Genomic DNA, 24,566 nt, shown 5'->3' on the forward strand with positions numbered 1-24,566 from the left:
TCCTTTTCCTTCTCCAGCTCATTTTACAGATGAGGAAACTGAGGCTAGCAGGGTTAAGTGACTTACCCAGGGTCATACAGTTAGTAAGGGTCTGAAGTCGCATTTGAACCCAAGTCTTCCTGACTCCGGGCTCAGCACTCTATCCACTGTACCACCTAGCCACCTTCATTCTCTATATTGTTGACAGAGTAACCTTTCATATGCACAGACCTGGTAGAGGCAAATAGAATGTTGCATCTGGAGTTAGGAAGATTGATTTGAATTGTTTTTCTAACATTTATTAGCTGTGTGACCTTTGTTAAATTACTCAACTTCTATGTGCCTCAGGCAGCTTGCTGGTATGACCAACCCTAAGAGCGTCTGTGTAGCTCGTGGAAAGCATTCCCACCCCAAGACTTTTCCACGCTAATGAGATCATAGATCACTCATGTATCTACAGAGCTGAGCATGTTATTTTTCTACTCAAAACCCATCGCTGTCTCCCTGTTTAATACCAAATAAAGCCCAAAGTATGTCGCTTAGCATTCAAGGCTATCTGCAGCCTGTCCCCTTCTTGCCTTCTCACGCTTATTTCAGACCATCCCACCTCTGAGTTTTCTCTGGTCTGTGCAGATTGGACTACTCCCACATCTCCTGCCTTCCCACCGCCATTCATTCTCATCTTCTTCCTTTTCCTATGGAACATACATCTCCATGTCTATTGAAAACACAGGATTTTGGCCTCACAGGTACATTAAAAGCCATCCAATCCAATCGCCTCATTTTACAGGTGAGACCAAAATAAGGAAGGTCACTTAACCAAGGTCGCACAGCTATGAAGTGTCAGACCCAGAATTCAGACCCAGGTCTGCTGGTTCCAATCCAGTTCTCTTTCACTATCCCACATTCCTACTCATTCCTCAAGACATAACTCAGGTTACACCTCCTCTGAAAAACATTCCCTGGTCCCACTAATCCAAAATCACATTTCTTTGCTCTTTAATGACATTTGTTTCTATTTTACAGCCCATTTTTCTGCTCTGTATTGTGTAGTTATTGCACAGTATACAGTACTGGGTATTCACGTATCATCACCCTAGACTGGGGGAGGAAATTGGAAAAGGTGCCGGATTTGGTCTCAGAAGACCTAGGCTCACTCCTGACTCTGCTACCGATTAGCTAGGTGACCTTGGGTTAAGTCTCTGGGTCTCTGTGTCCTTACCTGTAACATAAGGGGAGTTGGATTAGATGGCCGCTAAGACCCCCTTTCAGCTCCAAATCGATGATACTCTGATCTTATGATTGTAAGCTTCATGAGGTCAGGGTCTCTTTTAATTATCCCATCTATTCCAATACCTAGTACAATGATTGGTATACAGTAGACACTAATAAGTGGTTGGCAAACTAATGAGCAAATAAATACATTTGGTGGTTGGCAAAGAGATAATTGTGAAGCAGGAGGAAATTCCCATGGGATATAGTTTGGAGAATAGAGTAAAAGAAAGAACCTTGGAGGTTGGGATGCAAATGGGTAGTCATGAAAAAGGGAGAAAAAGAGGGAGTCGCACAGGCAGAAGGACGAGCAGGACAGTGTGGCTTTCTGGAGTCAAGATAGGATATGGAATCCAGGAGGAAAAGAATGGGCAACCATGTTGTCTGCTGCCTAGAGAGGAAAGAGGATAAGGACCTCCCCCACTGCATACACTGCCCCACCCCAAAAAGAAAGGCCACTGGATCTGTTTATCAGGCTTTCTCAAAATGACTATTTTTGTAGTGATAGGGCTGGAAGCCCATTTCAAGAGGGTTAAGGAATCACAGATAGATGGATGGATGGATAGATAAATAGGTAGATGGATAGACAGAGGACATAGGTAGATACATGCATACATATATACATATATGTATGTGTATGTATATACACACAAGCTGTGTCACTCTGGGCAAGTCATTTAACCTCAGTTTCCTCAGCTGTAAAATGAACTGGAGAAGGAAATAGCAAAACCACTCCAAAAAACCCCACATGGAGTCACAAGGAGTCAGACATGACTGAAACAACTGGGTAATTATGTGTGTATGTATGTATATACATGTATGTAAGTATGTATACACATATATGTATGTATATAAAATACATCCACAAATACGTATATACACATACGTATATACACATGCATGACTATAATAGATTTTTAAAATGTTAAATTCTAAACTAAAAAAGAAAAAAAAGGAATGTTTCCATACATGCTGGAAATGATCTGTAGAGTCAGTATCTCACAACAGAGTAAAAGCTGACCAGGAAAACATGGGGTTTAAGTTCTGCCTTTTCAGCCTACTGGCTGGGTGACCCTGGCAAAGGTACAACCTCTCAGTGCCTGCAGGCAACTCTCAAGATACAAGCTGTAAAGTCAGTGCTGCCAGCCACTGGTGCAGTGAGTTTTCTCCCCTGGGATTTCCTTACACCTATGAAATCACAGGTGCTGTCCCTATCTCTGTCTATGGAGTCACTAGGTATTGAGGGAAAATGAGGGTAGACTATTTTTTTTCCTAGAAATGTGGCCATAAAGGAAAGGAACAAGAAAGAAACGGGAACGCTCAAATACTGGGATTGTAAAAAATTAGTTTATTCTGGGGAAAATTTGATCCTGTTTATAGGTGGAGGGAAAGGAGACTGGGGAGAAGGAGAAACTGAGGCTTAGAGAAAGGGGGTGATCCTTGGAATAAGGTATAAGGAGAAAGCTGGAGGGAATGAGATTAGAAGCACAAGTAGATAAAGGTTAGCTTTGGAAGGTGGGGGGAGGAGAGGGCTGTATCTTCCCCAGAAATAAACAGAAAGGAGGCAATGATATGAACACACACACACACACACACACACACACACACACACACACACACACGCACAATATATATAAAGTAAGTCCATGGTTCTTAACCCTTCATTTCGAGTCACTAAAGCAATAACATACCCAGTGGTAATTCTCCAGCCAGAGAATGTTAAAAGGCAGATCCTAAGTGTCTCTGAATGACAACAAAGGGAAAATTGGATCAAAGGAAAGGAAAAAGAAATCTAATCCAATCTCTCCAGCCATTATCAGTCCAGCAAGTCCTGGTTTCTGATGGAATAAAACTTAATACCTGATGGAGTCTCCATAACTGTGGGTCTCTGTGACACTAAAAATAACAAGTTATAAAATAACAATATAAAATTGAAAAACAAAGTCCTTCAACAAAGCATTTATTTTGAACCCACATTTACAGATCTCCCCCCTCCCTTGGGTTTGTCTGTTTTTATAGGTCTCAAATAAATAGAGAGAAGTCTGGTTGGATGTGAGTTTCATGATGTGCCTTTCCACACCATAATGAGATTAAAAACTCTCCCACCCAGTCTCTTTATAAGAGAAGAAATATTGCCACTCTCCCAAGCTGACTTCTTTGAGTTTTTTCATTTTATATTTATGTGGTCCTTACTATGAGCCACACACTGTGTTAAGTGATTTACTTATTTTCTTATTTTATCCTCAAAACCCTGGGAGGTAGATGCTATTTATCCCCATTTTGCAGATTAGGAAACTGAGGCAAACAGAGGTTTGCCCAGGGTCACACAGCTAGTGTGTGAGGCTGCATTTGAAATCGGGACCTCCTGACTTCAGATCCAACTCTGTATCCACTATGCCACCTGACTGCCCCGTGATAATTTGACATGCATAATGCTTTAAATTTTATAAAACATTTTTACATATGTTATCTCATTTGAGCCTTACATTGCCCCTCTGGGAGATATAAGGAGTCACAAACACAAGAATGAAACCATTCCTGCCCCCTAAGAAGCTTCTGTTCTATTGGGGATAATACAAGACAGATGTAGACTAGAAAATATGAAATAATATGCAAAGTAATTTTAAGAGGGAGAATACACTAATGCAGGTGGGGGATGTTCTTGGACCCCCCAGGTCTCATCTTAAGGGTAGCACCTGAGCCACTCCTCCTTTAAAGGAAGCTAGGTATTCTCCAAGGTGGAGGTGAGAGAGGAGTTCATTCCAGGCTGTGCAACTGTTCAAGGTATAGTGGGCAAGACAGCGTGGTGAGAATGAAGAGCCCATGGAGACGAGTGATGAGAAATGAGCAAAGGTCAGGAAGGGGGAGGTACTGTACAATAGAGGGTCTCAAATGCCAGGCAGAGGATCTTCTATTTTATTTATCCTAGAGACAATAGGAGTCAGAGATTTCTCTTCTTCTTCACCTATGGCTAATCACTTGCTAAGACTTGACAATTTTATCTGCCCATTATACCTTGGCTATCCCTATACCACCCTGGTGCAGATCCTTATTAATCAATTGCTTAATAAGCGTTTATTAAGTACCTGATATGTGCTGGGCATTGTGCTAGGTCCTGGGATAAGATACAAAGGTCTGTCCTCCAGCAGCTTACATTCTAATGGAGCTTGCCTGTATTAATCTCCTAACAAGTCCCCCTCCTCATTCTCACCCCACCTCCAATCCATCCTATACACTGAGACCTGTCTTAATTCCCCATTACATATCAGATAAAAAACAGACTTCTGAGCTTAGTAGTAGAGGCCTTGCTTAATCTACTTCCAACTTACCTTATTTCTCACTACTACCTCCCATCACACTCTGTACTCTAGCCAATTGTGCCCTAAAAAGGTTCTGCCCTTTCCCTTTCCTGGTCCTTGACCTCTCTCCCTTTCCCACTAATGCCTATCAATGTCCTACTTTACTTACCTTCAAGGCCAAGCTCAAACACCATCCCACAGTGTCACGATTGAGAAGGACCTTAGGCATAACCAAACTTACACATGAATGCTGACTGCTAACTCGTACAAGAACCATCAGCATCCATCCTGGAAAAATCTTGTCTTATGATTTTCTCTCACCCAGCCCCAAATGAGGTGCTCACATGGACAAAATGCTTAGTCAGTACTAAATGAATAGGACATATGGTATTATACATTTTGTCATTTTATCTGAAATAGTTTTTTAATATATTTTTACCCATAAAGCTTCACATTTAACCGTAGAAATGAGTGGGACTTGTCTCTGGACCTGTAGTCAGGAAGATATGAATTCAAATCTAGCCTCAGAAACTTTCTAGCTGCGTGACCCTGGGCAAGTCACATCACCTCTGTCTACTTCCATTTCTTCATCTATAAAATAGGGATAATAAGAGGGATAATAACAGCAACTATCTCCCAGGGTTGTTGTGAGGACAAAATGAGATAAAGTGCTTTGTACCCCTTACAGCACGACTGCTGTTGTTACTGTCGTTATCGTAGAAACAGAACTGAAAATGAAAAGTGAGAAATGATCTGCTTCTTAATCATCATTTCAGAGATTTCTCTCCATTCTCTTTGTCAAATGACTTCCAGGAAGGCCTGCCTAATAGAATCCTTGGAGTCCTCGAGCTGGGAAAAACCGCAAAGGCTGTTTAGACATGCCCCTTATTTAGCAGATGAAGAAACTCAGGTCCAAGGAGGTTAAGGGATCAGAATCATATATCTAGATTCTAGAACATATATCTAGAATCATATATCTTCAGCTAGAAGACACCACAGGGCATATATGTACAAATATATATATATATATAATATACATTTATATATACACATAGAATATATATGTGCATATAAGCACATAGGTATGTATGTGCATACACATATGTGGAATATTTGTATATATTGGGTGTGTGTATGTGTATGTATGTGCACATGTGGAATATTTGTACATGGGTATGTATATACTCAAGTATACATATGAAATATATGTATGTTTATATATGTATGTACTCAAGTATACATATGAAATGTATGTATGTTTATATGTGTGTGTGTGTATATACATGTATATATATATATATATTTAAATGTCCAACCTCTTCATTTTGAAGATGAGAAAACTATAGCCCAGGAAGGTACACATGTCAGAGGGTGGATTTGAACACTAGCTCCCTGACATCAGAGCCATGTTCTTTCTACTGTATCATATCTGAGGCAATCCTCTCCTCTCCTCCCTATTTGGTCTATGACAAATAGCTTACAACTTAGCCAATGACTAAATAGAGAAATTGCCCCACTCTTATCCAAAAAAGTAAAAAAAAAAGTTACAGATTTCAATCTACAGTCTGGAAAATAAATTTCTGCATTTCCAAAGGTCTTTGACTATTCAGTAAGTTACTTCCTAGTACCTGAAACAGTAGCCTATTGACCTGGACTTTGCATCCAAGGAATAGTTGGGACCTGGGAGGATTTGGCCTAAAGGAAAGGAAAAAGAAACCCAGCCCTACCTATATCTGACTGCGATCAGTACAAGCTGGCTTCACTTACAGCTCTGTAGAATTCACTGAGGCTGGATACCCTCTATAATTCCTTCGGCTTTATCATATATCCAAACCAGAAGTCGAAAACATGACCCTACAATATCTCTCATTATCTGACCTGGTTAAAAGAATGAGTATCCCAAATTGTGCCTGCGTCATTTTTATGTAGTCTAATCGAGTGTATATGGCAGGAAGAAGAGGAGCCCCTGGGTTCTCAAAGACTGGGAGGGCAATGCAAAAGCTTACAGTGAAAGCTGACTCTGGATTCAGAATAGTGCTTAGCTCAGTGCCTAGTAAGCAGTAGGTACCTAATAAATGTTTATTGACTGGTATTCAAATCATGCCTTTGGCACTTGTGAGTACTGACACCTTGGAAGAGTCACCTCTTTCTGGGCCTCAGTCTCCCCCTCTGTAAAAAGAGGGGATTGGTCTAGCCTGGCCTCTGAAGTGCCCTCCAGCTCTTGATCTGGGATCCCATGATCTTATGATTGGGAAGCCTTCCATTATGGGCCCATTGAGGGATGTTATCTTCAGAGCAGCTTAGCTAAGTTTGAGAGACTCATTACCAGGTCGACTCCAGGAGCTGTTCAGCCAAAGACCTCTCAAAGCCCATCTGCGAGGACTTGAGCAATGCATCACTTGCCAGAACTTTAATTTTCTCATCTGTAAAATGGAGATAATGAACAAGGTTCAGATGAGATCTTAGGGTTCTCAATTCAGAGCTGGAAGGGACTTCAGAGGTCATTAAATCCAACCTCCCCATTTTACAGAGGAGAAAACTGAGTCCTGGAGAAGGGAAGGGACTTGCCTGAGGTTGTGACTGAGGCAGGATTCAAACCTGAATCTTCCTGATTCTACTACCCTATCGCGAAACCAGGCTGCACCTCTTTTACATAAGCCATCTGAAATAATGTGAATGTGCTTTGTCACCAACAGGTGCCATAAACACATAAGCTACAATCATGAAAAACCCCCAGTGAGGCAGCCTCTAAAAGGCAGGAATGTCTTCTTCTTCTTCTTCCTGTGTGTCTCCCATCAGCACAAAGGAAGCACCTTATCAGTGTTAGTTGATTGACTGCCTACCCCTGTGCTTTGCACAAAGGTGTCTAATAAATATCAGTAAACTACTTCGGGCTGCTCGTCTCTCCTTGGTAGCTGGCTTAGTTTCTAGGCTACCATGAAGTCTGCTTAATGATGCCAGTCTCAAGTCAAAATATTTTCCATCTGGGCAGAAGTCAAGACTAGACGTAGCTCAGTACCCTGCCATTTTCTCTCTGTGCTGTTCTGTAGAAAATCCTTCTTTAGTGATGTGGAAGAATTTGACACTAAAAAACATTGAAGTGTTATCTGCCATCTTTCAGACTAGAGTTAATACTGAATCCTAGGATCATAGATCTAGAGCGAGAAACCTCAGAGATCATCCATGCTGTCCTCTCATTTTATAGACAAGCAATAGGAGATGGAGTAACCTGCCAAAGTTCACATAAGTCATGAGTGGCCATTAATGACTCACCAAGTAAAACTTTGGTCCAGAGCCATCACTAGCAATTGTGTTACTTGGGGCAAGCAGCACGGTGCTGCCCTCAAACCAACTCTGTAATTCACCATATGAAAATAACATAAGAAGTAATTCACATAAGTCAGCTGAATGGGTAGGGTAATTCATTTACCAAAGTGACTTCTACTGAGCTGGAGGGTGTCTGTCTTAAGTGTCTACACCTTCTGAATTTGGAGACTCTGGGACAAAGCCCTGTTAGCCCCACTCTGGTTATGATTCTGCTTTTATCCTAAATCTGTCATTGAAGGCATTATAAAAGAAGAACCACTTATGAAAAAATGTTCATCAGAAGAGGAGATTTTTTATTTTCTTCTCTTGAACTTTATAGTATCTAAGGGATTTTCAGACAAGCACTTCCACAAGGTGTTTAATCTATAAATCATAAGAATATAGTCTGTAATACATTACAGGTCTGGGATTTAGAGGGGGAGGAAATTTATTTTCATGGTAGCAAGTCTTCTGAATGCAAATCCATTTTGTATTGTAAAGTAGGAATTATGTCTCTACTAATTATGGTTTGTTGCTTTTAATAATATTAATAAAAACTTTGGTGTTGTTGAAATAACCAACAATGAACTTTCTGCACCTGGCAGAGGTCCAGTCTTGCTGGGGTTGATTCTCCCCTCTGTGTATGCTTTCAGAAAACAGCCCAGATGATGCCTCCACAGCCTTCCCTGGAAGTTTCCTCATCTGTAAAATGAGGGGGCTTTGACTACCCATAGTCCCTTCCAGCTTTAGAACTAGAACCTAGTAGAACTTACAGATGAGTTTAAACACTCCATAGATAGCTGACGGCCAGGACACTAATATGATTCTTTATTCTCAGTGGAGTGTCCTGTCTAATATGCAGTGCAGCCTCCATCCTTTGCCTAGGGGTCACTCTACTATGTCTGCCCCAGTTTGGAGACTTTAACTCACAAAGGGGATGAGGGAAGCCATGACTGTACAAGGTATCCCAAAAGTCTGAGTGCCTTTTCAGCCTTCAGTACTGACTTTAGGGACACTCTCCACACCAAGAATTTCCCTCTCATTTTCTCCCATGGAGATTGAAGCCAAAATTTCAGTGGGTGGGAATTAGCATGGTAAAGGGGCTTTCTCAGTCATACTCTAGATGGTTGTGTTTTCTCTCAGTAGCCAAATCAGTGCTTTAGGAGAGATTTTGAATGTGGGGGTAGAACCAGGTTAATCTTTTCCCATGAGAGCTTTAAATTTGAGGGCTAGAAAGAACCTTGAGAAGTCATCTATGGCATCCCCCTGCTTTTAGACAAAACTACTTCAGGACTGAAAAAAAAGTAGAGTCGTAGCATCAGAGAGCCAGAAGGAGCTTAGTGGCCACTGAGTTTAGCCTCCTTATTTTACAGGTGAAGAGAATGACTCACCCAAGGTCAAGCAGCTTGAAAATGAATAGAATTCTAAGATGACTTACAGTTGAATGGAGGGCATGTCAAAAATCCCTCCTCCCTGCTACCATGGCTTTTGTTATGGTTTGAGCCACTGACTAGCTGTGTGACCTTAGGTCAGTTACTAATTTATAAGGTTGGAAGGTGCCTCAAAGACCATTTGACCCATGCTAGAACTGAGGACCCCTGTAGAACATTCTCCACAAGTGGTCACCTAATAAGTGTTTATTCATTGATACTGAGTGATTGGCCATCCAGTTTCTGATTGGTGACATGCAATGAAAGAGAGCCCAGCCTGCCCCACCCCCACAGCAGCCAGTTCTGCCAAAATATGACCCTCTACAGCCTCTACCCACCGCTCCAATACTGCCATCTGAGGCCAGACAGACCCAAGCTAATTCTTCTTCCCAAGACCTGCTTTCACACATTTGAAGACTGTTCACATGTTCTCCTCAAGTCTTCTCTTTTCCCAATTATTCCTTCAAGGAACTCAGTCTTCCTTTGTCATGTTCCCCAGCCTTCTTACCATCTCATTTGGCTTCCCCAAGATGCACTTGGGTTTATCAATGGCATTCTTAAAAGCTGGCACCCAAAACTAAACAAATTGTCCAGATGTGGTCTGGCCATGGTGAAGCATCAGTAATTAACCTTGTTGTTCTAAACGTTGTGTCTCTCTTATTGAAAGTATGGTTAAAAAAAGAAAAAGAAAGTATGGTTTAGTGAAAAGAGCAATGGACTGGGAACCAGAAGACCTGAGTTCAAATCTTGCCTCTCCTAATACTCACTATGTGACCTGGGGCAAGACATTCAACCTTCTAAGCCTTCTTCTCTCATTTGTAACATACATGTAATAATACCTGTGTTATTATATGTAGACTATCTTGGTGGCACAGGGCATAGAGTGCCTGACCTGGAGTTAGGAACACGAGTTCAAATCCTGCCTTAAACACTTACTAGCTGAGTGATCCTGGGCAAGTCCCTTAACCACTCTCAGACTCAGTTTCCTTAACCATAAAATGGGCACAATAATAGTATCTAACTCCCAGGGTTTTTTGTGAGGTTCAAATGAGAAAATATCTGCAAAGCGCTTTGCAAACTTTAAAGCAGTTTATAAATGTGCACTGTCATTATTATCATTACTATAGTAATAAATGAGATAATGTATCTGAAGTGCTTGACAATGTTTAAAGTGCTAGGTAACGTCAGCTGCTATCATCATCATCATCATCACTACAGTTATTATCATTGAAGCTTAGGATTCGTCTTTGTTCAGTCGTTTTAGTTGTATCTGCCCTTTGTGGCCCCATTTTGGGGCTTTCTTGGCAGAGATATTGGAGTGCTTTGCCATTTCCTTCTCCAACTCATTTTACAGATGAGGAAACTGAGGCAAACAAGGTTAAGTGACTTGCCCAGGGTCACATAGCTACTAAGTGTCTGAGAGCACATTTGAACTCGGGTCTTCCTCACTCCCACTAGTGTTCTATCCACTGTGCCACCTAGCCGCCTCTAAGTTTGGGATCCTCTCAGGTATTTTGGTTGCCATATCCTACTTTTGACTCATCTTGAACAAGTAGTCAACCAAACTTCCCAGTTCTTTTTCATAAGAACTCTCATCAAGTGATATGCCAACGTCACTTCCACACAATGGCTGGCACACAGTAGGGATTTAAAAAAAACACTTATCAATTGATTGCTTCATTTTATCTCTTTAGTCTTCAGTTTCCACATTTGTAACACAAGGGCATTGGACTAGGTTACTGATAAAATCCCCACTTCTGCAGTTTTTAGAGGGGGAGTGGTGATAGAAGAATGGTTGGAGCCACGAGTGAGGCTCGGATCAGGGATGAGATGGGGATTGGAGCTGGTGATGGGCAGGACAAAGAGCAGGGGTAGGTCTGAGAACAGGGCTGAGTCTAAGATGAGTTCTTCATGGTTGGTTGGTTTTCTTCATTGCTGTGTGACTAAATGTCGTGTCCATGAGGGTGCCCCAACTATACTGACTGTGCCAACGACGTGAAAAAATATGACGACAAGCTCTGGGAAGAAGTCAATGTGCTTGGCACAGATTCATTGTCTCCTTCATGAGATTTTACCTTCCGCAGCCCCCTCGCTCTTCCCTCCACTTTCCTCAGCTAATCTTTGCAAAAGAAACTATCATTTAATCTCTAGAGAAGAAGGAAGGGTCCAGGAGATTTCCATTTTCCTACTGACTAATTCCAATCTACATGACTCCAATTCCTAATCAATCCAACCTATACTTATCAATTGACTTGGGTGCAAAGCACTTTACTGGGTGCTGGGATGCTGAGACAAAAATGTTACAGTCTCTGTTCTCAAGAAGCTTGCATTCTGTTGGGTGGTAGATTGCAGTCGGAGAAGCCATGCCAGGTAGTAGACAGAGCTGTGCACTTGGGGGTCAGGAACACCTAAGTTCAAAGCCTGCCTGCTGCAGATGCTATCTGGCCATGTGACCCTAGGCAAGTCATTTGACCTCTGGGCTTCAGTTTCCTCATCTGGAAAATGAGGAGGCTGGACTCATTGGCCTCTGGACCTTTGTAGCTCTAGATCCATGGTCCAATGATAATTTCCTTCTCTGGGCCTCAGTTTCTTCCAGTGTAAAATGATGAGGTTGAACTAGATAGTCTCAAATGTCCATGTCTGCTCTATGATCTTATGTTCCTTTATCTTACTTAGCACAGTGACTGTCACATAGCTAGAACTTAATAAATACCTTGCCTATTGACTGAATTCCTCTTTCTGTTAAATGGGAATAACACCTCACTTTCCTCACATCAGGACTATTAGATCAAATAGGAAAAAAGAAGCTTGGAAAAGGAAAAGCACGGGACAAATGTTAGGAGTTACTATCCTAACATTAAATGTCCAGTGGTGTTTTGTCAATTACTCTAGTGGTTTCTGAACAGACATAACTTGGAATCATGGCTCTGTAGAGCCTGACTTTGTCCTTGTCGTGATATGGGCCAGAGGAGCAAAGGAAGGGCAAAAAGACAGATGCTCCCAGTGGGGAACAAAGCATACTTGGGAGCTCTGCCTTGGTATGTGCTGATCTTTGGTCCTCTCTGGGAGGTCCCCTTTCTTTAGTGTGCTGCTGAGTTAGCACAATGCAGGGCTCAGCCTCCCAAGTTCATTTGGAGGACATGTTTATTTTCTCTGAATGAGAGCATCAGTAAATACATTTTGCAGACCAGGGTGTCCAAGCTCATAACACACTCTGACTCTGTGAGGTCTGCAGTCTCAGCTCAAAAAGAGGGCCATTAAAATTAATGTACCAGCTCTATCTGCTAATGGACCACTTGGGGCACATAAGTCAATGTGGGTAGTAGATTGTAGTGAAGGAATTTATTTGCATCATGTGATTTGCCATGACACTCTGCTGCCACGACATTCTGCCATCGTGACTTTCTACTGCCATGACATTCGACCGCCATGACATTCTACCACCATGACGTTCTACTACTGGAACATTCTACCGCCATGACATTCTACCACCATGACGTTCTACTACTGGAACATTCTACCGCCATGACGTTCTATTGCTATTAGATTTTACAACCATAATACTCCATTGACAAAACTTTTTATTGCAACAATATTCCATTGACATGACATCTTACCATCTATAACCATACTACTCCACTGCCCCAACATTCCATTGCCATGACATTCTATTGCTGTTCACAACATTCTATTCCATTTGCACAATGTTCTGTTGCCAGGATATTATATTGCCCTGACATCCCATGGTCAGGATATCCTGTTGCTATAGTATTCTGTTTCCAATGCCACACCAGCAGTTATTTCGTGGTCATTGTCCTCTTTGTGGTATATCATTAATTTCCCATGCTGAATTTTCATCAGAGATGCCCACAGAATGGGAATACGGGCAGATTCCAGGCATAAAATGAGATTGTTTTAGGCTGTGTGCCGTGAAAGGCCTGAGGTACTATGTAGCTGGAATCACAAGTTGCCTATTAGAAGGGCTAGCATTCAGAGCAGGTCAGAGGCTGCTGTGTGGATCTCGCCGCCTTGGGTCATCCTGGGGGAATGGGGGTGGGCGTCTGTGTTTCAGATATAGTCTAGTCTGACTGAGCCTCTGTGACTTCACTGAGGAATCCCAGGGCCATGCTGATGGACTTTCCTGTCTGATCTTGCCTCCCATGTACCACAGGATCGATAAACAAATAAGCAGGTTTCGAGGATGGTTACCTAGAAAGCCTATGAGACTGGACAAGGAGACACTGCCCGACCTGGAGGAAAACGACTGCTACACTGCCCCTTTCAGTCAGCAAAGGATCCATCAGTGAGTGTTTCTGGTTAAAAGCATGTCCATGAGCTCGGGCAGAGCCTTCCCCTCCCCTAGAGCTTGGTGGGGTGGGAGACAGGGCAAGATGGAGACTAGCTCAATTTTTTATTTTTATTAAAAAAAAAAGTTTTCGAGATTGGCTCTCTCTTCCTTGTCCAGGCTGGAAGTGCAGCAGCCAGTCATGAGCCTGATGCTAGCACTGGCCAGTCTGGGAGCCTTGGCCTGCTGTCTTTCTGACTGGGGCCTATTCACCCCTTCTTGGTCAGTCTGGTGACCTTCTGCTGCTAGAGGCTCGCCATATTCGGGTGGGACTTAGTGTGGACACCCAGTAAGCTTAACCTACTGCTGCTTAGACCTCTCAAGCTCAAGATCTCACCAGCCTCAACCTCCTCCTCAATTATCAGGGACTATGGGTATTCACCACCAGACCTGGGAGGCTAGCTTTCAATCAACTGGAACCGCTGTGCATTGAAACTTTAACTTTCCTGAATTCAGAGGGAATGGTTCTAGCAGAGTCCTGAGGCAGTGTGGCCCTGTCAGAAGAGCATGCTCTGGAGTCAGAGGACTTGGGTTCAAATTCTACCAGTGTGACTTGGGGCGAGTCACTCAAACTTAGAAGTTTCTTCCAGAGTAAAATGAGGAGGTTTGACTGGGCGACCTTTGAGGTCCCGTCTCACTCTAGGTCTGTGTTCCTCAGCTGATTGTTCTCTCTGAACCCCAGGTGACCTGGGCAAGTCATTGACCTCTCTGGGCCTCAGTTTCCTCATCTGTAAAATGAGGGTGTTGGTTAAACTTTTGATTTTAGGGGACCTGTGAACTTGTTTTTTAATATTTTGAAAACTGTATATCAGTGCCATAGATTACCTTTGGAATCCCATATATGTTATTTTATATATTTAAAACCATGAGAAGGGGTCTCTAGGCTTCACCAGACACTGCCAAGGGGAGCCACAACACAAAACAAGTTAAGAACTCCTCATCGAGATCTGTGACCTTAAACTGATTCTTCTTTCTGGGCCTCACTTTCCTCATCTGTAAAATTAAGGGGTTGGCTTCCAAGGTCTTTTCCAGGTCCAGATCTAGGATCCCAAGTTGCTTCCTCTAGTCTGTAAAATGAAGGGATTCAACTCGATGACTCAGAGGTCCTTTCTGAGTTCTAAATCTATGATCTTATAACTAAGACTAGGAAGAATGAGAGAAAAGGCAAACTCTGAAGCTTCTGAGATAAGAAGATGCTTCAGGGGCATGGCAGGGCGAGGAGCGTGAATGGAAAGCCTTTCAGAGAACATAAGCCACCAGAGAAAAATCTTTCCTCTGGACTAAATCAAGGGTGCCCTATGTGCACCCTTGGGCACAGTCTCCCCCTTCACTGAAGACTCGAGACCCCCTGATGCTTTTGCTCCAGAGGTAAAGATGGTACCAGGAGCAGTGATTGACTGGAGCAGCCAATAGACTACAAGTGACTAATGATCCAGTCCCTTCCCTTCTGGGGGATGAATAATTCAGGATCAGAGCAACCAAGAGACTGCTCACATTGACCTCATGGGGGAATGTTTGGGGAATAGAAAGTTAATTAGACACAGGGGAAGATGGTATGGGGATAAACAGGGAGGAGAAAGCCAGAGAACAGACTGTGTGCATCACAATGTGAGATGCTCATGAGACACCGATGGAAGGGAAGGGAATGGAGGCAGCCCCTGAAAATCCTCCACTCAGGTTTCTGTGGGCTGAGAGGGGAATGACTCCTTGAATATTCAAATGGATCACTAAAAGCTCTAACAAATACAAATCAGAATCCTTGCCCCAGTCAAGTGGAAGCAGAATATACCCAGGAATTTTGATAACTTGGGTAAGTAAATTAAATTTAAATATATGTACATAAAAGAACATATATATACATGTATGTCTGTGTGTATATAGATATGTGTGTGTAGAAAAGAAAGAAAAGCTAAGAAGGAAGGAAGGAAGGAAGGAAGGAAGGAAGGAAGGAAGGAAGGAAGGAAGGAAGGAAGGAAGGAAAGAAAGAAAGAAAGAAAGAAAGAAAGAAAGAAAGAAAGAAAGAAAGAAAGAAAGAAAGAAAGAAAGAAAGAAAGAAAGAAAGAAAGAAAAGAAAGGAAGAGAAAGAAACAAACACACACACATACCCTCAGTTGAGGTCAAGGAAAACAGGACTCTACCCCCTTGGTGGAAAGACAAAGACACACTCGCTTGAGACCATGAGAAGCAGAGCAAGGGCCAAAGAACCAAACATGGTGTCAGCACCCACTAAACCTGGTGCCCGGGGCTAACGTGCCTGTTGGTTCAGCTTGGTTAAGCCTCCAGGAGCTGACAGTGGGAATCAAGGGAGGCTTAACTTTCAACTTCAAGATCAGAGACTGGGAGAATTTTTCTAAAGGAAAATAAAAAGCCATCAAGAAAACTGAAATTTTTATCACTCTTCATTTGAAGTCTGGTCATGTCTCACTTGCTAATCTTGAGGTTTCTGAGACAAATAATAACGTTGTTACTAAATCTTCTTGATTCAGATTAACATGCAGATTGTGGCCTGGTGTCTCACTTGAATCCCATGTGTTCTGAAGCTCTATTGTATTACCCAGGAAATGTAGCTGATAAATAAATGGGTAGGGAGGATGCTTCCCACTCCCCACTTCTTTCTCGGGGGTCATTGTTTCAGCCTCTGTCTCCATCAATAGCAAATGATATTAACCACAACATTCCTGGGACCCTCTTCCCTCAAATCTGCAAAGTTTTGCGTGACTTCCTTTAAATATAGAAACTGTCTCTAAAAATGTGTGATGGTCACAGGCTCATAGCTCTGGAGCTGGGAGGGACCTTAAAGGTCATTTTCCTGAATCCAGTCTCCCAATGAGGAAAGGAATATGACCTGAGTGAGAGAAGAGGCAATATGGTGTAGGCCACCAGGAAGATAGAGGCCTGAGTTCTCAGAGATTAGATTACATTACATTAGCTGGTTCACCTTTACTTCCTACAACTAAATCCTGTTGATCCGACCTCTGAAAAATTTCTTTCTTCTGTCCTTTCCTTTCTCCACTGCCATTACCCTAAAATAAACCTCCATTCTTACCCATCTGAACTACAGGACTGGTCTTTTGGCTCTCTGATACATCCTTCACGACACTAGCATTCTTGTGTGTGGATCTGATCATTTTACCCCTTAAGCCTTAAATGGCTCCCCGTTGCCAACCAGATAAACCCCCCCCAAAATCAGCCTACTATTTAAGGCCTTCCATAACTCAGAGCCTCCCTTGAACACCACTGAAGGTGACTTTGACTGAGTCACCCAAACTCTGGGCTTCATCTCTTAACTACAAAAAGCAGGAATTGGACAAGACTTAGGGTCTTACCCTTTTCAGCTCTGGATTGGCAGGGACCTCACCTGCGCCAGAGGGAATGGAGTAAGAAAAGGCATGGAGTCAGTTTCATCTGTAAAATGGGGATAATAATAGTACCTCCCTCCCAGGTTGTTGTGAGGACAAAATGAGATAATATATGCAAGGTCCTATATCAGTACTAATTATTAGTGTTGTTACATGGTGAGGAAAGAAGGAAGAAAACGAGTGGTGGTTAAGCACCTACTGTGTGCCAGGTATTGTACTAAGCACTTTACAGATCGCATCTCATTTGATCCTAACAACTTTGGGGGGGGGGGAGTGCAGGTGCTATTATTTTTCCCTCACTTTATATTTCAAGAAACTGAAGCAGAAAGATGCTAAGCAGCATGGGGAGTCACTTTAAAATAAAACTTTAAGTTAAGTTATAATTTTCCCATGAATGGCATGCTAAGGGGATCACACTTTTTTTCTTATTAGATCATAAGGAATGTCACCTCGGGTGTAACCTCACTGGGCCTGTGCTTTAAAATATAACTTAGGCAGAGTTTCCTAAGGTCCTAGAGCCAGGCTTCAGAGGTCATCTAGTCTAACCCATCCATTCTATATGTGGGGAAACTGAGACCCAGGAGTGATAGGATCATACAGCTGGTGCTACAAAGGAGCCCAGAGAACATCTAATCCAACCCATTCCCCCTTTTATATGGACTCAGGAAACAGAAACCCAAGGAGAAGAGATTCATTAAAAGTCATGCAGGTAACTCGCCATCCAAGGTACCAGCAGAGCCAAGGCCCTCTGCCTGCAGAGCACTTTCAGAGAGTAGTTGTACTGTTCACTGGAGTGATAGCAGCAGTGCCATTCTCCTTTCCACATTGTGACTTTCCCCATCACGATTTTGGTGTATCTCAGGTCAACAAAAGAAATTAAATGGGAATTTGGGGGGAGTTTTGCAGAAGCTGCAGAAAACATGCAAAATCAGCAGACAACATAGAAGAAGTTTAGAAACGCAGAAATGCATCAAATGTATGTATAGTGTTATATAATATCAACCCAAATTTTACAATAAGACACTGTAAACACCCTGTGAAAGAAAAGGAAAGAATTCAGACTACTTCTCTGGTACAAAGGGAGAGCTAAGAAATTTTACATCAGTTTTCCAGATTTTGGGGTGACATACCCTTAACCCCTGCAATGTGGAAGAGATAACTGTAGTTACTATCTAAAGATCGTAGCACAGTGCCTAGCTCATAGTCAGTGCGATATAAATGCGTATTCCCTTCCCCTTTAGGTGCAAGTGATATTTCAGTGGTAGAAGCAGCAGTATTTAATAACTAACTGGAAATTGGGATGGAGAGGGAAGACTCCAAGGTAACTGAAGGGGCAAGTCAGGCTGATGGAGAAAATGCCCATTGGCAGAATAAGGGTTTTAGGAGGAAGGGAAGGATTTGTAAGAATGATTTGAGTTCTAGACATGAGTTTAACTGCTTAGTGGGACATACAGGTCCATCTGTTGAATCAGAGTCTGGAAATATTAGACTCAGGCTCTGGGGAGAAGTTGGGGCTAAAGATTCAGGTTTGGGAGTCACCTGCCTCGGAGAAATCATTGTTTGGTATCACTGAAGCCAGAGGAGTAGAGACTGTCAGGAAGATGAGGCTGACCCACTAAAGAACAAGAATGAGAGCCTGAGGAAAGCTCAGTGGATTTGGCAACTGAGGAAATCACTGATGACCTTCAGTTAATTGAGCTTTGTGTGTACGGTAGGGGAAGGGGAAAGGAGGCAGCAATGTGTTGTTCCATCAGTGTGGAGAGGTCCTGGCAAGAAAACTCCCTATTAATGCAAATTGGCTCCAGCCCAGGAGCACCTTATCACCCTAGAGATCTGCCTGAAGCATTGAGAGGTAGGCGCCCCCCAGAGTGTGCCCAAGGTCACACAGCCAATCTAGGTGCCAGCAGTGGGACTCTAGCTCAAGTTCTATGGACCCCAAGGACATGTCTCTATCCACTTTGTCTTGCTTCTTGTCAACTGACTGAACTCATTGGACTAACTGGTTCCTCCCAGATGTAGTTGGTTAATTGGTATCAGGCCAGGGTCACATAGTCAGTGGGTGTCAAAGGTGAGATTTGAACTCAGGTCTTCCTGGTTCTGAGGCTGACTCTATAATCTCTATGCCATTCTGTTTCTCATACTGTTATGAGGTTAATATAGAGGCATTAGAAATATGCCACCAACAATAAATACTCTGTTTCATGAATATAATTAGAAATGCTCTGTGTGAGTTGTTAATAGTGTCTGGTTATGCCTGAATTCAAAGTGGATGAAACTGAGATGGACATGATGGCAATGATGACATCAGCAGCTCTGAGCACGTCTTTTTAGAAATTAAACTTCCGTCAAGGCCAGTGACAAGGACCTGGTCAGTTTTAAGAATCCACTTATTCTCCATTTGCCTTTCTCGTTCTTCAGTGTTTTTCCGATTATATACGACTGCCCTTCATATTTGAAATGTCATTGGAAATGATACTGTGGGTAGTGATTACTTAGAGCAAATCCCGTGGTGGGTGCTTTTTCTACAGATAGGCAAAAGGAAGCAAATGTCATAGAGTGGTGTGTGACCCAGGAGACAGCTTCTCTATCTTTTCCCAAGAATTACATCAGGGCTGAATTACCATCCAAGGACACCATTATGCTAATGGCAGACAGACCTCTTGTGCTTCTCTCACATTTGCAAAGCTCTGGCTTTCCTATTATCAGCCTCTCGCCTTTCCATTGTGCCACTTTTTCTTTCTTTCTTTTCTTTTAGTGGAAAACAGTCAAAAAGGCAAAGCAAAGAGATTGGGAACCTTTTGTCAAGATTGACAACTCCTTAATGGAAATGTCAGAAACAAGAACACTGTGGGTGTGTACTGCAGGCGTTTCCCCACCAAAGCCTAGGTCGTCTTTTCCTCCGTGGAGATCCTACTGTCCAGCCTTGCCATCACACGGGCGGGACCTGAGGCTGCCACAGTATGTGTCAGCATTTCACAGAGGGCTTGGCCTTTAGCCCCATTCATTCAGAAAAGACGTAGATTCAGAGCTAGGGAGGTTTAGGAGGTATTGGAAACAGACTCTGTGTATATACAGCATATACTCTTTGAGTCCCAAGCAGATTAGCCAAGTTCAGAGAGGCCCATTACCACTTGGATGATGCCATCACTGGTGATGAACTATTTTGGCCATAGAACCTAATAAAGTGTGGAGGAGTAGTGATCTTCATCCATGAATGAAGAACTCACTTGGATGGAATCATAGATCTTTTAGAATTAAAGGAATTATGTCGAATATTTTGTACACCAGCACATGGACACACTTCTTTCACTGTACCTGAAATGTCCTAGATCCTTGTATTTCTCTCTACCAATGCAGCTTGTAACCATGCCAAGTTTTCACATCTTCTTCAGCTTTGAGCTGGATTTTGCTGAAAATGCTCCCCATAGAATCCACCTCATCCACTAGAAACCTTTCTTCGCCTCTTTTAATATTTCATGGGTACAAGTGCGACACCCAAGTCTTCAACCTGTTAAGCCTCATGTTCATTGAATGAGGTGTCTACTTCCTTTTCTGCTTGGAGTCAAAGAAGCACTTATGTAGGCCCTACTGTGTGTGGGATTGCCCTAGTACTAGGGACAAGATAGGGATAAGGACTAGACCTGGGATTTCATTGATATTGGGGACTTCCAGGTGAGGAAATTCCCTCCAAAAATGCAGGTTGACACCTGTTCTGCAACCCAGACTTAGTTATCTAACAACCGTAATAACAATAGCTAATATTTATATAGCACTTACAAGTTTACAAGATGCTTTACATATGCATCTCATGTGATCCTCACAATAACCCCGTGAGGGAGGTGCTATTATCATCCCAGTTTTGCAGATGAGGAAACTGAGGCAAACAGAGGTTAAATGACTTAACCCGGGTCACACAGATGATCAGTGCCTGAGGAAGGATTCAGAGGTGGGTCTCCCTGGCTCCCAATTCAGTGCTCTATCCTCTCTGCCACCTAGATACCTAGGGCAGTGGGAGTAAAGGTATTTGTTGGGATATCTGAAATCCTGGGCAATTTCCCAAATGTGATCTGGTCTGGGCACTAAGGATCACATGCAAGACTGAACTCAGGTTTTCCTAGCTCTGAAGAGAGCTTTCTATCTATTGCATGCACCATATTGCTTCTCATCTATATTAAGATGTCATTTACTCATTTCAGTCATGTCTGACTGTTTGTGACCCTGTTTGGGGTTTTCTTGGCAAGGATATTGGAGTAGTTTGTCATTTCCTTCTCCAGCTCATTTTACAGATGAGGAAACTGAGGCAAACAGGGTTAAGTGACTTGCCCAGGGTCACACAGCTAATAAGTGTCTGAGGCCAGATTTGAACTCAGATTTTCTTGACTCCAGGCCTGGCACTCTAACCACTGCATTACCTAGGTGCCCCTTACAATTAAAACAGAGACAGACAGGCACATGTACACACATATATGTCTTTATATGTATGTGTATATATGTATACATGTATACATACAAAGAGAGAGAAGGAAGTGGAAAGGGGGAGAGCAAAAGAAGGAGAAGGAGAGAGGAAGACAAGGAGAGAGACAGACATAAACACAGACACAACTCAGTTTGACACATGAGCGGAGTGACCCTGGGCAAAAAGAAGGATGATGGAATCAGAATTGTCCTTTAAGAACATCACTCTGGGGGCAGCTAGGTGGCGCAGTGGATAGAGCACCGGCCCTGAAGTCAGGAGGACCTGAGTTCAAAATCTGGCCTCAGACCAAACACATGACACCAGCTGTGTGACCCTGGGCAAGTCACTTAACCCCAACTGCCTTGCCAAAAAAAAAAAAAAGGAAAGAAAGATATCACTCTGGAAGGATTAGAGTGGGGGATCAATTAGGAGCCCATTGCAATAGTCTGGGGAGAGAAGTCATGGGGGTCTTAACTAAGAATGTGTCTGTATGAGTAGAGAAAAAGATGTCGGAAGAGATGAGCTAGAGGTAGACGTGACAAGATTTGGCAACCAATTAGTTAGATGGATTGGGGAGAATGAAGAGTCAATATGGGCACCACCCTTGTGAACCTGGGTGACTGACTAGAACAGTGGTACCTTCAAAATATATAGACTTAGAAAAGGGATGAATTTGTGGGGAGACATAATGAACTCAATTTTTGGTGTGTTGAGTTTGAGATGTCTGTGGGGCATTCAATTTGAAACATCTAAGTTAGCAAAGGCTAAGGATGAATGCATAGATTGGGGATTTGTCTGCCTGAAGGTGATAGTCAAACTGCTGAAAGTCAGGAGCAGACTGCAAAGGGCTGAGGAGAAAGCAGCAAAGGATTGTGTTGAGTGTAGACTGCTTTTCCTGGGAGCTCGCCTGAGAGAGAAGAGTGATACAAGGCGATGGCTTCAGGGAATGGTGGGGTTGATTGAGGGTGTTTGTTTTTTTTCCAGAATCGGGGAAACTTGGGTGAGCCTGTGAAGAGCGAGGAAGGAACTGGGAAATAGGAGCAATGATTGATGAAATGATCAGATGAGAAACATGGGGGGGATGAGAGGATGGGAGATCAGGGGGGAGCAGGTAAAGAGGTTGGCTTTGGCAAGAACAGTTATTTCTTCATCAGAGACTAGAGTTAATACGAAGAGAAGGGACGATGTCAAGAGATTTTGACTTGTAGGGAAGGGAAGGTGAGGGAACTCACCAAGAATGGTCTCTCTGTTTTTAATAAAGTATTAAATGAAACTTTTAACTGCGAGAAAGGACAGGGGGAGTTGTGGGTGCTTTGAGGAGAGAAGAAAAGGTTTGGAGTCATCTCTGTGGGGAGTAGGGTCCAGTAGCAATTAAAGAGGAGTCAAAGGGTTGACTTCCCCTGTGTGACAGAACATTGTTGATCTCCTTGATAGCCAGGGTTTTCTCACTGGGAGTTCCCAGCACCAGTAAGAGCACAGGTCCAGGAAAGTACACACACACACACACACACACACACACACACACATACATGTATATGTGCATATGCACGTATATTTGTGTATGTATGTGTGTATATACATGTGGTATATATACACACACAATATGAGAATTTGCATATGTACATAGATGAGCTATGTATACTCTGGATATAGATATACACACATACACACAGTATATAAAAATACATTAAATATATGGACAAGTAGATCTTAATTCTAATTGAAGTTGAGGGTGTGTGAGTGTGCGTGTATCCTATACATTGTATGTTTACATGTTTATATGTTTTCTGGAGGACCAATTTTTCCAAATGATCCAGTGCTGAATTTCATACACGCTTACACATTGCTGCACATTTGACTGGTATAGAGAACTCCCAAATAAGGAAACTCTCCCTATCCATGTACATTGCCACCTTCTCTGCAACATGTATTCTTAGAAAGTTTCCTAGAGTGTTGAGAGGTTAAGTGACTTACCCAGGGCCACACAGCCAGTGTGTGTCAAAGGCACAATTAGAATCCAGGTGTTTCAGGTTCTAAGGTCAGCTTTCTATCTATTGCACCAGTGCTGCCTCTCTATCTCCCTTTCTTTCCTCTCCCCTCCCTCTTCTTCTCCTTCCCTGTTCTTGCTGTGATACTCCAATGGAACCCTGATCTCAAAGTGTGAACTCCTTCCTATAGTTGGCTCACCATCCGGGCAGAGACCTACCAAATCTTATCCATGTCCTCCCATAAATTTGTCATTGAGGACCCTCCCAATATATTAGGGCCTTCCTTGTACTCTCTGCACATTGTATAATTACCAGAGGAGTTTGTAGGCTGCCCACTGGTTGTTCTTGCCCTGGCTATGTGACCAGCCCATCATTTTTTTTCTGGTTGGACATTTCTCCAAAGACATTCTCCTCCAAACCATTTCAGAATAATTCCTCCTTTGCAGCAGGTTGTGGTCTGCCCACGCCCACCATCCTCCTCTCTGTTGCCCTTTGAGTGACCCTCAAGTTGAATTCTTCAGAGAACCTGGTATTCCATGAACAGCATCCTTCCACCATCAGCAGAAGATTACCCACAGTAAAAAGATAAGCCTTTGTTTAAGATAGAGGCTTGGGGATCTACAGTTTCCAAAAGGCAATCCAGCCTTTTTCTCCAACCTAATTATAAATCCTCCATCAAAATCCTTCTCAATTGCCTCATTGTGCTTATCAGTCTATGGACCTCTGACAGGCATTGCAGATGGACCAAAACCTGAGCCCAGAATTAGACAGGAAGACGAAATCAAGCCAGGTCACATTTGGGAAATTGCCCAGAGTTTCACTGATCGTGAGCTGCTCACTGCTGAAACAGCTCATCTTTTTAAACCACGTGCTTGGCACATAGTAAGTGCCTAATAAATGCTTTTTCATTCATATGTCCATTCACTGGTATTGGGCTATAAGGCTGCAAATTGTGGAATACCAGGACCTCAGAAGAACCAAAATGGCAGGAGCCCCCAAGGGAATGGCAAAGCGTCATGTTGACCATCAGTAGGAGCAGTAATGGTGTAAGGGTAGAGGGGAGTAGTAGTAATAGTTCACAATTCCATAGTTCCCTTTAGAGTTTGCAAAGCATTTTACATAGGATGCTTCA

The 24,566-nt window shown here is 42.8% G+C and overlaps 1 protein-coding gene across 3 annotated transcripts in view; it reads left to right on the forward strand.

The window, feature by feature from the left end:
- Positions 1-24,566, forward strand: part of ANO4 (anoctamin 4) — a 415,292-nt gene that overhangs the window by 289,479 nt on the left and 101,247 nt on the right. For all 3 annotated transcript variants that reach the window (XM_020982322.2, XM_020982323.2, XM_078146765.1), the window contains one exon: positions 13,458-13,589. In XM_020982322.2, the coding sequence (XP_020837981.1) occupies positions 13,458-13,589 (132 nt within the window). The remainder of the gene's footprint in view (positions 1-13,457; positions 13,590-24,566) is intronic.

Source organism: Phascolarctos cinereus, unplaced genomic scaffold (genome assembly GCF_003287225.1).
Source record: "Phascolarctos cinereus isolate Bilbo 61053 unplaced genomic scaffold, phaCin_HiC Scaffold_1;HRSCAF=81, whole genome shotgun sequence".
Classification (NCBI taxonomy): domain Eukaryota; kingdom Metazoa; phylum Chordata; class Mammalia; order Diprotodontia; family Phascolarctidae; genus Phascolarctos; species Phascolarctos cinereus.